This window comes from Spea bombifrons, chromosome 13 (assembly GCF_027358695.1).
Source record: "Spea bombifrons isolate aSpeBom1 chromosome 13, aSpeBom1.2.pri, whole genome shotgun sequence".
NCBI classification, from domain to species: Eukaryota; Metazoa; Chordata; class Amphibia; order Anura; family Pelobatidae; genus Spea; species Spea bombifrons.
Genome location: NC_071099.1, coordinates 6,551,995 through 6,570,628, shown reverse-complemented (window position 1 = coordinate 6,570,628; position 18,634 = coordinate 6,551,995). Strand labels below are relative to the sequence as shown.

General features: G+C 41.5%; 1 protein-coding gene across 1 annotated transcript in view; it reads right to left on the bottom strand.

Annotated features, from left to right (window-relative positions):
* The window catches only part of DHX8 (DEAH-box helicase 8), a 114,719-nt gene that overhangs the window by 11,576 nt on the left and 84,509 nt on the right, over positions 1-18,634 (bottom strand). The window contains exons 20-21 of the mRNA XM_053453632.1: positions 5,670-5,807; positions 3,911-4,039 (exon numbers count right to left, since the gene is read on the bottom strand). Coding sequence (XP_053309607.1) covers positions 3,911-4,039; positions 5,670-5,807 — 267 coding nt within the window. The remainder of the gene's footprint in view (positions 1-3,910; positions 4,040-5,669; positions 5,808-18,634) is intronic.

Here is an 18,634-nt window from a genome sequence, read left to right as displayed (position 1 = left end):
TTGGCGTTTTTTTTTTTTAGTTTTTTTCTGGCGTTTTAGCCTTCCTGTGGAAATTGCTTTTTTTGACCTTAGGCAGTTTTTCCAGCCTTTACAAGTTAAAAGTTTCACCCAGCTAAAAGGGATTAGGATAAATGGCAAGTATCTGCCCTCTCCTGATGTCATTTCCTTGGTAGATTTCTACTTAAACGCCCCGGCGGACCCTTTTGTCTCTTTTCTGTGGTTTGTAAGGCACGCTTTATTCTGAATGTCTGCTCCTCTAGGAAGATTGGCCCCAAATGATGGTGCAAATTGTTTGCTGTTGCTTTTGGCACGCAGGATCCAGTTGGGTATGTTTGTTTGTAATGGCATGTTTGTTCCAAATGGTGTAAAATTCAATGTGAACTTTGTTTTGTGTGAAACTGTTTGTTTCCAGCCTATTTCTCGTAGGACACACAGATACTGGGTCCATCCTCTGCATTGTAACTGTGGAAAAAACGCCATAAAAAACGCCAAGGCAAAAAACCCACATGGCTTTTTCATGGCGTTTTTTCTCTCCCATAGACTTCTATTGGAGAAAAACGCCAAGATTTCCTTGCAAAAAACGCCAGTGTCAACATGCTGCGATTTTGAAAAACTGCCACAGAGCCCAAAAAAGCAGAAAAACGCCAGAGGACTGAAAAAACGCCGAACAGAAAAACGCCAAGTGTATATGGCATTGTGCGATTTCCTATTGAAGAACAGCTAACATCTGGCTGCAGCGTTTTTTCACTAAAAAAAAACGCTGTGTGGCTGAATTGGCGTTTTTATGGGCGTTTTTAGCAACAAAAAACCAAGTGGAAACCTAGCCGTAAAATGCCACATTTAGAAGCGCGCTTTTTTCTCCATTTTGGTCAGTCTGTACCTATGCCCTATCTTTGAGCCCGGCCACTCCAATTTACCCCATCAAGCCATTTTTTATTAAATTAGACACCCCTTGGGTATTTGAAGTGCTTTTATTATAACTCTTTCTATATTGAGATTTTTGAGAAATTTTAGCACTTGCTCAAAATAATAAACTTTATTTTTTTTATTTTTATTTATTTTACACATTTTTCCCCCCCCATATTTTTGTTAAATTTATTTTGAATATTTTACTAATCACATTGTGTTTAGAAAGCTGGGCTCCATTGACTTGTATGGTTGAATGCAGTACCTGTATTCAACCTGCATGTAGAGCCAGAGTTCTCTAGAGGGTCTGGAGACCTTCTAGCGAACTTTTTCAACTTCATTGTTTTTTTTTTTTGTTTTTTTTTTACAGGGCGGACGCCACCTTGCGGAAGGCGGAAATCACTCGCGGTGGCGGCTGTGCAGCGTTAACCCCTTCAATGCCACGATCCCGGAAGCCCAGGCAGACCAGCAACAGCAAAAACGAGCCCCCACAAGCCCTTTGATGACTCCTGTAGGCATGGAAACCTACAGGAGTCATCAAAGAGACTCCCTGCAATGGCTGGTCTATAGACCAGCAATTGTGTCCCAGCTGCCAGAGGCAGCTTCAGGGACAGGGGGAGAGGGTTCTTCGGTCTCCACATGAGTGTGGAGACCAGCCCCAACCCTCCCCTGCTGCCTGATCACTCCATGAGAGCGATGGTGCAGCTTCAATGCCGCGATGTGTATGACACAATAGCGGCATTGCAGGGGTTAACATTTGTCCCCACAAGCTTGTGGGGACTAAATATCAGTCAATGCTGTGCTCCAATGGAGCATCAGCATTGAAAGAGTTAAAAAAAATATCAACAAAATAACAGCAGCACTGACCTGAAAGTCCAGGGCGCTTCCAAGTCAAATGCTGTGAGTTTAGTAAGTCGCCTGACGATGATCAGATCACTCCTGGCCAATAGGAGTGATCTGATCATTATGGTAGCCCCTGTATGACCCTTAGAAAGAGAGAGGGGTCATCTAGGGTAATTGTGGAAAAAAATATTAACAAAATACATAATTATTACCTGATCACTTGTCGTGGCATTTTAAGTCACTGATTATTGATCGGTCTCCCTGGTCAATGTCAGTGGCCTAAACTTGTCACTAACAAGCCTGAAAACAGTCAAAATTACCCTAGTTGAGCACCTTGACTTGTCTACTGTTCATAAACATATACTTTCATGGGATAATTTACAGTGGAGGGCTTCCAAAATGTCCCAAATGAGATATGGGCCCAGTAAACCAATTTCTGAAAAATTTCTGAACCAATTTCACAAAAATGTGCATGTTCCAGTTTTGCCCTCATAGCTTCCTCAAAAAATGCATGAACCATGCATGTGAGACCTTGTTGGAACCAGGGGGTGTTGGTGAACACAATTTGTTTTTTTCTGCAGTTGCACATATTCTATACAAAATATAATATGAAATCTAAAGCAACATTGCAACATATGCAAACCCCCCCCCAAAATAAATACCTCAAAACTTGGCGATAAAATCCCTGTTTGAAAAGTGTCAAAATGACCCTAGTTGTACACCTTGACTTATCTACTGTTCATAAACATATACTTTTGGGGGGTAATCAGTATCTCTGACAACTATTGCAGTTATTAGACTACCATGCCAAATTTGAAAATGTGTTCTATGAATTGCCTTTTAACCCCCTTAATGCCACTCTGCCTCCAGAAATGCCTTTTAACCCTCTATACGCCACTCTGCCTCCTGAAATGCCTTATACCTCCCTATATGCCACTCTGCCCCATAATATGCCTTTTAACCCCCTAGATGCCAGAGTGGCATATAGGGGTATAAGGCATTTCTGGAGGCAGAGTGGTAGGTAGGGGGTCAAAAGGCATATCATGCGGCACAGTGGCATATAGAGGGTTAAAAGGCATATCATGGGGCACAGTGGCATATGGGGGTATAAGGCATTTCTGGGGCAGAGTGGCAAGCCTGGGGGCAGATGTGCATAACTGGGGGGGGCAGGTTGGAAAATTAAAAAAAAATAGTTTACTTTTTTTTTACATTAACATTTACTGGTAGAACTTTTTTCCTATAGGGTCGTCTTATATTCAGGCTTTTTCTTTTTTTTCCTAAATTGATATTCAGATGGGGGGGGTCATCTTATAAATCGAGCAAATAGGATAATATGGTGCACAAGACTGTAAAATAAAGGATTAACTCCTTAACGTCCATTGACGGATCAGGCATGTCACACAAAAACTCTAGAGAACTCTGGCTCCACTTGCAGGTTGAATACACGTACTGCATTCAACCATGCAAGTCAATGGAGCCCAGCTTTCTAATCACAATGTGATTAGTTAAATATTTAAATATTTTTTTTTTAAAAATGGAAAAAATAAATAAAATAAAAAAATAGTTTATTATGAGCATGTGCTAAAATTAGCGCTGTATCTTCCCAAAAATCTTCACATGGAAAGAGTTACAGTAAAAGCATTTCAAATACCCAAGGGGTGTCTAATTAAAAAAAAAAAAAAAAATGGTTTGATGGGGTAAATTGGGGGGGGGAGAAGCGCACTCCCCAAATGTGGCCTTTTAACCCCAAACACCAGACAAACCCACACATGGGGGTATCACTGTACTTGGGAGATGTTGTTGAACACACATGGGGGTGTTGTTTGATAGTGACATATCTGGAGCTATACATTTTTACCCGAAGTACAATTTGTTTGGAAAAAAAATGCAAAAACAAAATACTACCACAAACTTTTTTTTTCATTATTTTTATTATGGGAAATTAGATATGATCAAATGGTATCTGAAGAAAGCCCTTCTTGTCCAGAAAAAGCAAAATATAACTTTTGTGGGTACACTAAATGAGTGAGGAGAAAATTACATCTAAACATGAGCACTGCAAAAGTGTTAAAACAGCCTCGGTCCCAAAGGGGTTAATGAATTTTCAAACTAAATAGAGTAGCTTTTATTTTAAATAATAATAAAACAAACTATCACTTACCTTGGGACGGTAGAACACATTTTGAACAGACAACATTGAAACGATTGTTAACATCTCCTCACTGCAACCGAGATGTACTGACATAATGAGCATTTTACATAACATGGGCTCCAAGGGAAATTCTGCCATCTGTAAACAAACAGGTATTTATGAAAAAACTATATCTCGTATTGTTCAACAGTCCAAGTTAACATAGGATTAGTGGATGTACCGACTTCTTAATATTGGTGGTAGGTCACATGAAGCATTCTTCTGTCCCCTTTATTGTAAAAGTCTGATTTACAGGCAGTGCATCCTGTTTTTGTTACTGTTGTGTGCTGCCTTCCCTAGCTAGACTTTAGACGCTAAGTACTAGCCTGAGCAAACATTGAAAGTGTCAAATGCCAAGTCAGAGTACTGTCACAAAGACATATTTTGCTATTTTTTAGAAAATAATGTTCTTATTTAGACCGTGTAATGTCCCATAAGCATGCCCAACCTGTGCATGTGGGAAATTGTTAAACTCAGGAGATCCTCGTGTAATCCTCATTTACTTTAATGCGTTTCTGTCTTTTGAAATGTAGGTTGTTCTTTTATTTATATTTATATATTATATATATATATATATACATACACACACACCGATCAGCGATAACATTATGACCACCTGCCTAGCATTGTGTATGTCCCCCTTTGCTACCAAAACAGTTCTGACCTGTCGAGGCATGGACTCTACTTGGTCCTCTAAAGGATTCATTAAGTCCTGTAAGTTGCGAGGGGGGCCTCCATAGATTCATCCAGGTGACGTGTTCTCCAGGTAAACGTGATTCATCAGACCTGGCCACCCTCTTCCATTGCTCCGTGATCCAATGCTTAATTTCACGTGCCCACTGTAGGCCCTTTCAGCATTGGACAGGGGACAGCATGGTTGCCCTCACAGGTCTGCAGCCGCATGCAACCTCATACGCAACAAACCCATGATGCACTGTGTGTTTTGACACCTTTCTATCAGAACCAGCACTAACTTTTTCAGCAATTTGAGCTACAGTAGCTCGTCTGTTGGATTTGTCGCGGGTTCACCACTTTTCCTTCCTTGGACCACATGAACCCACCGACAGGTGCCATGATAACAAAATTATCAGTGTTATTTACTTCATCTGTCAGTGGTCATAATGTTATGGCTGATGGGTGTATATATTGTGGCAGAGTGAGTGAATAGTGCTATTTTACCCTCAGAATGACTAGAGGGAGTTAAAGTTCAGGTTGCTCTTATAGCACTAATTAGGGATCTTCAAAACAAGCCCCCCAAAAAACAAGAACATATGCAGAGAGCAATCACTTTTTCACCTGTGAGAAGGTGGAGTGGAGACGCAGAGCCTGAGAGATAAGAGACTGCTTATAATGTAAAGCAAAAGTTGCCCAGTAGAATAGTCAGTTTATTTTCATTGCTATTTGTTTATGCCTGAAGTTTGGCCTGCATGCTGAATATGGCATATCATATTTTGGTTACAAGATTTTTTGTTTGTGGTTTATGAATATTTTATATATAGATACAGGTAGATATATTCAACTCTCTCTCTCTTGTCCCCAAGACAACTAGGATAATATTCTGTGGATTGATGAGTGAAAGGGGAACTTATGCCAAAAACCTATATTGCACTAACACTCATGTTCAAAATTGAAAAACAGGTATGTCTAGGTTTAAGCACGGTTAAGCATGATAGAAAAACAACAAACATTTAAAGTTATAGTCAAGAACTGCACCACAACCTCGACTTACCCTGCGTCCCAATCTTGTGAGCAATCCTTCGTCATCTAAAGCACCAAGGGTATATAGCTGCTCCATTGCAGTGATTAAAGTTTCCATTGGGGGAGCATCCATAAAGTCAAACGACAGCAAATCATTGATGCCCATGGCCTTAGGGAAAAACAAAACAATACTACAAAGAGGAAGTGAATGAAAACACTACACAGTTTACCAGTGAACTAATATCAAATCAATGCAAAACAGATATAGTTTACTGTACAGTCCTGGTAAAATATTAAAACTAGACTTGCATTTTCGTTCCAAATCTTGTCTTTTTTTCCATACGACGAACGCAACATTGGACGAAAGAAAATGAATGTGCGCAGTACGAAAATCTTCGTACATTGGCTCGTTGCCATTTTAACTACATTAAATGGAGCAATGTCTCACAATTTAAATTCAACTTTTTCTGTGCATTTATTTCTTGTTTCAATGGCAACTCGGAGGGATGAATGGGATTTCCGAAAACAAAAATGTTGGGACAAAGTTTGTCGAATACGAATAATTTTCCCACCCGAAAACAAACATGAACTTTCTGCTGTTGCTCAAGTCTAATTAGAACCACACAAACACAATTTCAAAATGGACAAGAGCATAGAAGTAGAGAATGTGCATATAAGCACAATATTCAGAACTTTTACAAAGGGGTTTTGATAGAGGAACATAATAGATATGAACTCTTCAGGAATACTAAAATGTGATAACACAGAGGCCAAATAAGATCAGTTGAGCCAGGCAAAGACCTTCTCAGCATCTCAACACTAGGAGACATGGAGTGGTTTTGCTTTCTGACAAGTAAGATCAAGCTGCCTTGTTCCATACAATTTGAGAAAAACGTATTACAAATATTACTGACACCATCCGGCCCTGATTCCATATGGGACTATGTTTATTACAACAATAATCTCTTCCTGAGAAGAGAGCCAATAACCCCTTAAAGACTGGGTTTATTTTTTTATTTTTGTACTCTTCTGGACCAAGGCTGTTTTAAAACTTTTGCGGGGCTCGTGTTTTGCTGTAATTTTGTTCCCTCCCATTTAGTGTACCCACACAAGTTATACTTCTTCAGATATCATTTTCAATCTAATTTCCTATAAAATAGGATAAAAAATTGAAAAAATAACTTTTTCTCGCTTTTATTTTGAAAATCTTTTACTCATCTAAAAAAAGCTAATGAAAAACTCTGCTAAATAGAGTCTACTATTTGTACTGAGTTTAGAAACGCCCAATGTTTTTTTTTTTTTTTTTTGCCTTTTCCTGCAAATTATTGGGCAATAAGTACAAGTAGCGTTTTGTGATTTCAAAATCTGGTCATTCTGCCCCATGTGCTATTTCAGGTATCTTTGAAGCCAGCTAATTCAGTTTAACCCATAACACCATATATTTCTGAAAACTAGACAACCCAAGTTATTTCAAGTGCTGGTATTTTAACCCTTTCCATGCACAAGATTCTATCACCAGTGTTTGCCAAAGCTTGTGGTAGTAATTATTTTTTCTTCACACAAATTATACTTCAGGTATGAATTCATAACCTGGTATACCGTATTTGCTCGATTATAAGACAACCCCCTGAAATTTGAATATTATTTTTAAAAAAAAAAAAGAAAAAAAAGCTACCTTAGAAGAAAAAAGTTTTACTAGTAAATATTGACATGTAAACTATTTTTTTAACCCCTTCAGTCCCAGGGGTTTTTGGTTCCTCAAGTACCGGAGCAATTTTGCCATTTTTGTGGTATGTCGGTTCAGCGATTATTTACTTTTCCTGCGAATAGTGTACCCATGTAAACTATATATTGTTTTTTCAAGGAGAGATAGAGCTTTATTTTGATACCATAGTTAGATGATCAGCTGAAAATGTAGGATGAGAAATTTAGTAAAAACTAGAGAAAATTTTAAAAAAAAATAAATAAAAATTATTTTGAAAATGTTTTCCCTCTGAATCCTCACAAAAATTTTATCAATTCAGGTGTTCTGATTTCAGAAATACATAATTTATATAGATTTTCCTTATACCCCCTTTATGCCACTCTGCCCCGATATGCTTTATACCCACCTATATGCCACTCTGCCCCGATATGCCTTATACCCACCTATATGCCACTCTGACCCCGATATATGCCTTATAGCCCACTATATGCCACTCTGTCCCCCCAGATATGCCTTATTCCCACTATATGCCACTCTGCCCCCTCCCCGATATGCCTTATACCCACCTATATGCCACTCTGCCCCCCCAGATATGACTTATTCCCACTATACGCCACACTGCCCCTCACCTATATGCCACTTTGCCCCCCTGATATGCCTTATACCCCCATTTGCCACTCTTCCTCCCTGATATACCTTACACTCCACTATTTACCACTCTGCTCCCCAGGCATGCCTTAGTCCCCTCTATTTGCCAATCTGCCCTCCTGATATGCCTTATACCCATGTATATATGCCCCCGAATTACAGATGCATCCCTAGATTTTCCTCCATGCTTCAGACTCCTTGTTGTCAAGTGTGGGCAACCGGTGGACGTCTGCGCTATGCTCGTAGAAAATCTCCGCTGCTACCCGGGACCTCCGCAGGGCTTCTATGACTGAACACCGGAAGGTCACATCATGCTGCTGCTCCGTCAAAGCTGCCCCAGAAGTGTCGGGTAGCAGCGGAGGATGTCTGCGCACATCATGCAGACGTTTGCTCTGAAAAAAAAAACTTGTCTTATAATCGAGCAAATACGATATGTCACAGCCAAACAACACACCTATATGTGTTCAGCAACATCTCCCAAGTACAGTAATCTCTCCCCCCCCCCATGTATGGGTTTGTCGGCTTGTTTGGAATGCATTTTTTTTTTTTTTAAACTTGGAGCTCTGACAAATGGTCTTTCTGTCTTATGTGGGACATCTTTGAAGCCGGTTGTAACAGGACAGGCCTGCATCCCAGCTTTATCTTTCCTGTGTGGATTGTGCCATCGCTTTGAAGCCGGTTGTAACAGGACAGGCCTGCATCCCAGCTTTATCTTTCCTGTGTGGATTGTGCCATCTCCAGAGCGCACTATTGTCCCTTTATCCAATGCCTAAGCGGGAGTTGGTGGATTTCCCCTGGAACTCTCAGGCGGACTGCAAACATGTCACAGTCCCCTATACTTTGACTGACCACCCTGAGAGGCATCAAGGGACATACTGGTTGTGGGGGTACCACTGTGTGTAGGCTGGGGGTACCACTGTGTGTAGGCTGGGGGCACCCTGTTTTCCAGACAATGGGGAAACTCCCTATCGTTAATCCGATTATGTGTGTTGCGTACAGGTATTTTCACCAAAAGGTAATTGTATTATGTCCCGTGTGTCACGTACACTCCCCTTCCCCATTGTATCCCGTAACTGCATAATGAGAGTACCTGATGGAGAACTAGCTTCATTATTGTTAGAGATTAATTGAGGTACCCCAGTTATCTGATGTTTTTCTGCATAAAAGCTTGCCTTTCCCTGTAATAAATGTTTGTCTGCTTTTAAACCTAATGCGACTGGTTTTGTCCACTACGTTGGGAGCTTACTAAATAGACTGTTCAGATCTGCATGCTGTTTGTTGGGCTGATTTACTGGAAGCTGGAGGAGTATTGCTGAAGCAGTGGAGAAATGATCCTCCCTTTGAACCCATAACACCAGTCAGTTGAATTCACCCCATTAAATCATATATTTTTTAAAAACCAGACACCCCAGGGTAGTTCAAATGCCGGTATTTTAACCCTTTGCATGCAATAATTTTACTAATTTTGTTAAAATTTGCGGTGGTACTTTTTGAGTGTTTTTTATGGTGCCAGAAGGGATAGTCTCCTCTCTGCATCGAAAGCTTCCACAAAAGTATCCTTTGGCTTCTTATTACCATGGCAGACAGCTACAAATTGATGACCGTCCCCAGCCCTGCAGGATTTACGTCTCCTGGTTCGTTATGCCATCACGCCAGATACCTATCGGAGACGGTTCAGAGAAGCCCGATAGGGGCCAAGGGACACGCACACAGAATGGGCGTACCGTATGGACCAGGCGGTACGCAGTTGGCTGCAAGGATGTTGCGGCCACTTCTTTTGAGGAAACTGCAAATTTTAATGGAACATTTTTTCCAATACGCCGCAGAGGATGTATGAAATTGGGTGCGAGACCTTGATCCACCCAACCTGAAGAAAGCGCACAGTCGGCAGACAAGTTTGTAGACATCCGGCGGCTATCCGAGCGGCACACAACTGCCCACAACCCGGGCTAATGCCGGCCCCTTACCAGCGACAAGGCCTTTGATTGCAGCTCAGAGACGCCCACCACGAGGGCCCGCCTCCCCCGATCCTTTCGGCCCTCACCACAGAACTATCCTGACCCCAAGAACTGTTTTCAATGTGGGCAGCCAGGCCATATGCTTAGGGACTGCCCAAACCAAGCTAATCAGGGCACCTCTGCCGGGCAACGAAATAGGTCCTGGTTACCCCGCCAAGCGCACTGTGTAAGCCCCCTCAAGACTGTGCATTGGACTAATCCCTCCAGTACTCCGAGGATCACTGTTACTCATGCACCCCCGGACTCTGCTCACACCAGGAAGGTTCCGGTAGGGACAGGGAGCACCATTACCAACCAGTCCGTATTAACGGGCAACTGTTAGAAGGACTCAGAGACTCTGGGGCGGCACTAACCCTGGTACAGCCCAATGCCCTCTCCAAAACACAGACGTCGGATTATAAAGTTGATGTCCGAGTCGCAGGCAGACAAATTGAGTGTGGTGACATAGCCGCCATATGTACCCCTTCCACCACGGAAGCAGGCGACAAAGCCATCCCCGATCTACTCGCAGAGACCCGTACTAATGGGAGCCTAGAGCAGATTAAACTAGGACCTCGTCTCAGCCCAGATAAGCAAGCCCAAGTGCAGGCAGTCCTACAACGCAGGTCTCCCTTATTCTCTGCCCTACCCGGGATTACCCAGTTAACCCAGCATCAGGCCCCTCACCGACAACCCGCTTACCGGGTTTCAGAAGCTGTACAGAGCCACATCCGTAAAGAGCTAGACGAGATGCTGGCTTTAGGAGTAATTGAGCCCCCCCCCCCACAATTCCCCAGTTGTTCTTGTCCTCAAGAAAGACAAAACAACCCATTTCTGCATTGACTACAGACGGCTTAATGAAAAGACCACAACAAACGCATACCCCATGCCCCAGGTAGATTAACTGCTAGACCGGCTAGCCAGTGCCGCTTGGCTATTCCCAAGTCGGCAATCATCACCCCATTTGGCCTGTACCAGTTCAAGATCGTGCCATTCGGATTAAGAATGCCCCCGCCACCTTTCAAAGATTGGTTTATCAGTTACTAGAGGAGTTCCAGGAATTTGCCTGTGCCTACCTGGATGACATCGCAATCTGCTGTGGCTCTTGGGGTGAGCATGTTCGGCAACTGGATAAGGTCTTGGGTAGGATCCAACAGGCAGGGATGTTACGCCCCGACTAATGCCAAATAGGGATGGCCGAAGTGCTATACTTAGGGCACCGGGTAGGCAGCGGGAAACCACGTTTGGCAGACTGCTCCAGAGCCCGAGGATATTACAGCACCAGCAGAAGTGCTGGCATCAGAGCAGAGTACCGCTGGTCTCTGCCCACTTTTCTCTGTGGCCCCAGAGACTGACTGCGACGGTCCAACACCATCCGGCCCTACTGCCTCAGCTGAAGTGCTGGCATCCGGGCAGAGTGTCATTAGCCTCTGTCCTCTTCATCAGGAAGATGGCACAGGTGGCCCATCTCCACAGCGGCAACTGGAGCAGCAATGAGAGTATGCATCACTCCACAGCGGCTAAGTGAGGTCCCAGGAGATGGCACACCCGTCCCATCTCCCCAGCGGCAGCCAGAGCATCAGGGAGGGGAAGCAGACTGCGTCCCTCCCAAGCCGCTGAGTGAGGTCTCTGGACATGGCGCAGTCGGCCTATCTGGCCAGCAGCAGCCAGAGCATCAGGGAGGGGATGCAGACGGCGTCCCTCCCAAGCCGCTGAGTGAGTTCCCGGGAGATGGAGCAGCCGGCCCATCTCCCCAGCAGCAGCCAGAGCATCAGGGAGGGGATGCAGGCGGCATCCCTCCCCAGCGGCTGAGTGAGGTCCCGGGAGTTGGCACAGCCGGCCCATCTCTCCAGCAGCAGCACCAGGGAGGGGATACAGACAGCATCACTCCCCAGCGGCTGAGTGCACTCCAGGGAGAGGACCTCTAACCACACTGTAAAATAAAATAAAACATTAAAAAAAAAAAATAAAAAAAAAAAACTTTACATACCATTGCCCTAAAAACTTCAAACTCGTTAAGCCATAAGTATAAAAAATACTACCCTATAGGGTACTATATGTAGGGGATGGATATGGCCCTCTAGAAAGAAAAAAAACTGAGGATGTGGGGGTATTTCCACAATCGGGAGATGCAGCTAAACAATTTTGGACGGGGTTATATACTTTTGTGGGTATTTTTGGTTTATTTGTTTAAAATTAGAGTTGCAATCCCATCATACCTAATGTAAACATTCTACGGCTTTCTAAAGAATAATGTACACCTTATAATATGTTCCGTATAAGTACTGGGAAAGTATGGAAATATAAAAATGGTATTTCTGAAATCAGGATACTTGAATTGCTAAATCTGGAGGGGATTTTCCGTCACTTTACCTAATTTTGTGAGGATTTATAGAGGGAAAATATATATATATATTCTCTAATTTTTGCTAGTTTTTACCTAATTTCTCATCCTAAATTTTCAGCTAATTATCTAACTATAGTATCAAAACCGCATACATACCGCAAAAATTGCTCCGGGACCAAAATCCCCTTGGACTGAAGGGGTTACGCTTGTTTAATGCCATGACGTGCCAGGCCCAACATTGAACGTTAACTGACCGTTTTTGCATGACGTGCCTGGCCCATCATTGGTTGTTAAGGGGCTAATGTCTCAAAGACGAGTCCAGACATGGACCTCCTTGCTCTCTTGTGCATAGAGGGATACCAACCGTACCTCACCGACGAGGCCAATGAGCATTTGGGGCTGTTGGTTACCTCACGCAGAGGAAGTTTGCCTCATTTATCAAGAACAGAGCATAACTGGGAACTTTCCGGGTTTGACCCAGAGATCGCCGGGTGAAGCACCACTTCTCCGGTTCAAGACCCGAATCTTGACATGCCCTGCTCCCTGCCAATTTCCCCTTGAATTAGGGGTGTTTCCAGCAGACTTCAGCGGGACCGCTCCCCCCGACGTCAGCAGACAGTCCTGGCCGCGTCCCGCAAGGGAAGGCTCCGGGTAGCCAGAGGCCAAAAGTTCCCGGGTATGATGATATGTCCCATACATTCACGTGCCCCGTTTACCCGTTCTTTTTGCTCTTTAGCCTGACTGGGTCATAGCTGTAATTTCGTATAACTGTTTGGCGGCTGGGCTGGGAATACCCGCCGAACTTTGAGCACAGTAGCTACGGCTGTCTTTGCCCTATCCAAGCACCCTTTTGGGGCTATGTTGTACACACAATTGGGAACAGGTTGGTTTCAGAGACGAGCTCATTCGGGAAACCTGGTTTTCCCTCATCATCTGAAGATGGCCCTCGGACCATGCTAATGTGGGTTGGTGAGTTTTCAATAAAACTCAGTCCCTGTTTTACCTCAATACTATTTCTGTCTGGTTCTTGGGGTAATATGCAAAGAGGTTTATTCGTTTAACCCTTTGTATGCTGTATCTCTGGTTCCTGTCCCGGGCTAAAGAAGCAGCTTCTGAAGGTGTTTCCATCACAGAAATTTGTTGCAGAAATGAAGGCTTTGTCAGGGTGCTGCAATCTTGTCCCTCTTCCTGCCGCAAGGCTTTAAGGTGGAAAAACTTCTCTGCACCTTTCTTAGTCAGCTTGGACGACATCTCCACTGCATTGGGATTATCCTGCTGTCCATGCCACTACTATCTTCCATGAATTAAACAAAACTTTTTTTTTTAAGGTGTTGTGATTGTATTTGCTCTGAATAGTGAGGTGGAGATATTCAGCCATCTGCACTCTCTCCCTGAATTTCACGTATTTTGCCTTTATATTGTTTTCTTGACAAAACTAATTACCCCCAAAACATTTGCCCAGCAGGTCAAAACCACTGGTGCATCTATTGTTTCAGATGCTGTTTGCCATCAGCTGCCACCATTTGGACTGCATATTTAAGTGGTAGCAACTGACAGCAAACGTCATCTGAAACTAATTCATTGATTGAAGAAAAAAGGAACACACTAGAAATTTGAATGCACCGGTCATGGAAATTCAACATTGATAGCTCATTAAATCCTACCTTTTTTTATTTTTTTATTACATATCACTTGGCACACACCACCTATCTTATTTTTGGTTTCTCTTCGCACACATCACGTATATGGTAGGATTTGGTGTTTTTATTTTTTTTTTCAGGCGACCAGGCCGAAATAATATTATAGATTTATTTTTTTCACTATCTTTCAATATCTTGGACTCTCACACATTCACATATGTACACATTTTACGCGAGTATTTTTATTTTATTTTTTTATATGTATATATTTTTATGGATTGTCATATATCTATAATTTATCATGTATTTATCATATTGTTATATATTTATTAATATATTAATCACGGGTATAGATGATTTAGATCTTATGTATGTTTTCACAAGTATAGCATTGTCTTTATAATTTTGTATATATAAATTAATTCACTTATTTATTTATATAAAAAAAAGAAAAAAGGGAAAGAAAAGGAGAAAATGGAAATGGAAGGGGGAAGTAAAATTTTTTTTTATTAAGAAAAAGGGGAAAATTAATGTTTTGTTATATATCTATACATAATTTAATTTATTTGGTATCTATTATACTGTTATATATTTAATTTATATTAATCATGGGTACACTTGATTTGGTTTCAGTTGTATGATTTTACAAGTATATGAATTAATTGAGTTACTATATTTTACATGCATTATATATACACATTAATTTATTATATAGTTTTTTTTATATATATATTTATTAGATATCACTTATGTGTGCAGATGATTTTTGTATATTTTGTAATACAGACCTTGGTTCAGATTTCCCTTCGTGGTGGTTTAATTTATTTATTTATTATTTATTTATTTTATTCCAGTTTGGCAGATCTTGAAGAATATTGCCTGCGAACTCCAAGAGGGTGCCCTCACTTATTGGTTATTCACGTTTTTTCTCTTTAATGTGGGTCAGTGGTATTTGGTCCAGGAAGAGGGGAAGGACCAGCCGGTTCAACCCAGTCTTTTTGCTTGTGCTGAACAAGAGGAAGGGTGACTATTACCCACCCTATTTTTGTTTCTTTGACATATACTTTTTTATTATATTGTTATATGTTTCATGTTCTTGTGAAATGTCAAAGCCGGGTGTATGTGCTACCAGAAAAAGGATCTAAAATAAGATTTATGTTTTCTTCAAGAAACTTATTGGCTTAGAACAGAAGAAGACATATCAATAATTATAACCTCATCCTTAACCCCTTAAGTCCCCTATGGACGTACCAGTACGTCCAAAAAATGCATCCTAAGAATCCCCTATGGACGTACCGGTACGTCCTGCCCTTCTTGCAACGGCAGGGACACGCTTGACAGCCTGGACTGCCCCCTGACAGCAGAAGCCAGCATTCTGCTGTCCGATTTCATGTAACAGCTTCACAGTGTGATCGGTGCAGGGGAATTGCAGGGAAGAGAGTGAGAAACCATGATTCTCACATGCTAACAAAAAAAATGAATATATATCTAAAAATACAAAAAATAAAATAAAAAAAATATATATAAAAAAGATGAAAAGAAAAAACCTTACATCCCATTGCCCTAACACAACATCTAAACACTATAACCCTCCTGCCGTCGTTCCCAACCCCCAAACCCGTTAAGTCATAAGCATAAAAATTCTATGAATAATGTACGCCTTATAGTATGTTCCCTATAAGTGCTGGGAAAATCTGCATAAATAAGGTATTTCTGAAATCAGGACACTTGAATTGATAAACTTGGAGGGGATTTTCCATCAGTTTACCTAATTTTGTGAGGATTCAGAGGGAAATGTATAAAAAAATTGTGTTTTTTTTCTAATTTTGGCTAGTTTTTTTCTTATCCTAAATTTTCAGCTAATCATCTAACTATTGTATTAAAATAAAGCTCTATCTCTCCTTGAAAAAATAATATATAGTTTACATCACCATTCACAGGAAAAGAGAACAATCGCTGAACTGACATTACGCAAAAATGGCAAAATTGCGGGACTTGGGGTACCAAAAACCCCTGCGATTGAAGGGGTTAAGAGAAAAAAAAACAAACAAGAGGGGTTGCAGTGATAATCTTGTCCAATATAAATATAGAGATTATATTCCAGGAGTCAGACCCAGAAGCTAGATATCTGATAATAGTTTGCAAGACACAAAACGAAATATTTACTATGCTAAAGGAACAATCATAATGGCGGGCGATTTCAATTGCATCCCCAACATAGAGATGGATAAGATGCTAAGAAGAGCAGAAATAATTAATAAGAAATTAGATTAAGTAGCTAAACTTCTGACAAATGTCATAAAAAAACACAATTATGTGATATCTGGAGAGTTTTTAATCCAACTATTAAGAAACATACTCATTTTTCAGCACCACATGCCTCACGTGCATCATGGAAGCCCCAACGGAAGCGGAGGGGAGAAGCGGCTGGCTGCCAGAGAGGATCCAGGTCCCGTGCAGCACTGCAGGGGACTTGAATTTTAGTGCGCGATGTGCGCAACCTCCGCTACTTCACCTCACTGCCACCTGCCCCACCAGGGGTTTAATATATTAACAGAAGAAACACAGGGCAAATGAGCATAAAAATAAAGATAATAGTCCAGGCTTACCTTACCCAGTGCTGCTTGCTTGTCCTGTTTTTCTTCTGTTAATATATTAAACCCCTGGTGGGGCAGGTGGCAGTGAGGTGAAGTAGCGGAGTCTATTAATTATGTGCATTCTTTAATTTGTGTTTTTTATTTTTTTGATGTCTGTAATATTTGATGTATTGTTTATATTGTCCATATATTTATATATATTTATATTGTATTGTGTATTTGTCTATATTTATAAAAGCATATATTTTTATACCTATTTTAGCGTTGTCAGTTTTTCTTATATGGGGGGCATAAGACATATCAGGGGGCACAGTGGCATAAAGGGGCTATAAGGCGTACTAGGGGGCACAGTGGCATAAAGGGGCTATAAGGCATATCAGGGGGCAGAGTGGCATAAAGGAGCTATAAGGCATATCAGGGGGCACAGTGGCATCTCAGTGGCATATAGGGGTAAAAGGCATATCAGGGGGCATGGTGGCATATGCATTTTTTTACCCGATTAATCAAAAAAATAATCGGCTAACTAATCGATTATGAAAATAATCGTTAGTTGCAGCCCTATATTCAAGACACCATTGATATGTACTGCCATCAGTTGAAAAAAAGAAACATTGGCCCAATGGTGTGACTTCTTGTGCAGCCTTGTTTAAATACACTATTTCCAATCCGATGACAAGAACCCATTCTGACACTCTGTCTTAAAAATCTGCTGAGGCTTTTAGGCCCTCCAAACCGCAAGGAACTGTTGCTGGTCTAGGTCATGGGTAGGCAACCTTCGGCACTCCAGATGTTGTGAACTACATTTCCCTTGATGCGTTGCCAGCATTATGACTGTAAGAGCATTATGGGAGATGTAGTCCACAACACCTGGAGTGCCGAAGTTTCCTACCCCTGGTCTAGGTGAACGGAGACGTGGGGGTAGGCATTCAACAGACCTATGGTGGCCACTGGGAAGAAAATCTCCAGAGTGGTTTTCAGTTTCTATTTTCAATGTTATCTGCTCACAAAGTGCAACTACATGATCAATCTCAGTTTCCCTTTTTTTGTTATTATAAAAAATGTGCAAATTAGTTTCTTTCAAAAAGTACTGAAAAAACACTGGGAAAAGTGTTTTCACAGAAATTCTTGCAGTTAGGAGCAGCTGTATTAGTCCCATAATGTACCTGCAAAGTAACAAAATGTTGAGGAACTTTGTAATAATTTGTGAGAGCCCTGAAAAGGTTCCTAGAGGAGCTAAACCCTAATATTATATTATAATTCATCTTGACAGGAAGAAACCAAATAAAATAAAAAACAAACTTAAATAACCTATTGTGGAACAAAAGGATGCTGACTAGAGAAGGAAACAGTTTACCTGTAACAAATAAATAAGCAGTTGTGTCCCCAACTGGTATTAATGCCAAGAAGGTTACAGTGGAAGATTGAAAGTAATAAAGCCTAATTCCACTAGAAACCTAAGAGGTATGGAAGTGCTGTCTACCACAAATGGTTAAGGCACTGGGCTGGCATCTGCCTTGCAAATTCAAAATTTAGGGAAGGAGCTTTTTTCACAGGTGTAGTGGAATTAACCACCATCTAAAGCAGCTCTGCAAGAACCACTTACATGAAACAGTAGGAGAAAGTACAAAATGTCAGCTGGTGATGGAGATATCTTTCATTAAAGGGGGTATGACAAAAACAGTTCTTGTTAACTTGCAAAAGGTTAGGTTTGATGAGTAAGGAGTAAAAGCTCCCCTATCAAACAGATTGAATAAATAGGTTGAAATAACTAGCCTAAAATCAAGCATGGCTACCTCCAGGGTTCAGTTAGGAAATACCAAAGATATGTTATTAAGTGAGGAGATAGTTTTGGCTTAAGCATCCAAAAACATGACATCTTATGAGTGCAAGGTGCTGGTGTAGATCTTATGGTGTAGGCCAATGAAAGTTATGATTTGTTGGTTAGCTGCCCATCCTCCCTCCCATTTTAGGAGCCGGGCACACACCTATCAGGGAATGAAAATTGTTTACGATATAAAGGCCTGGAGATGTTGCTTGATCTGGGAGGCCTTCAGTGACCGTA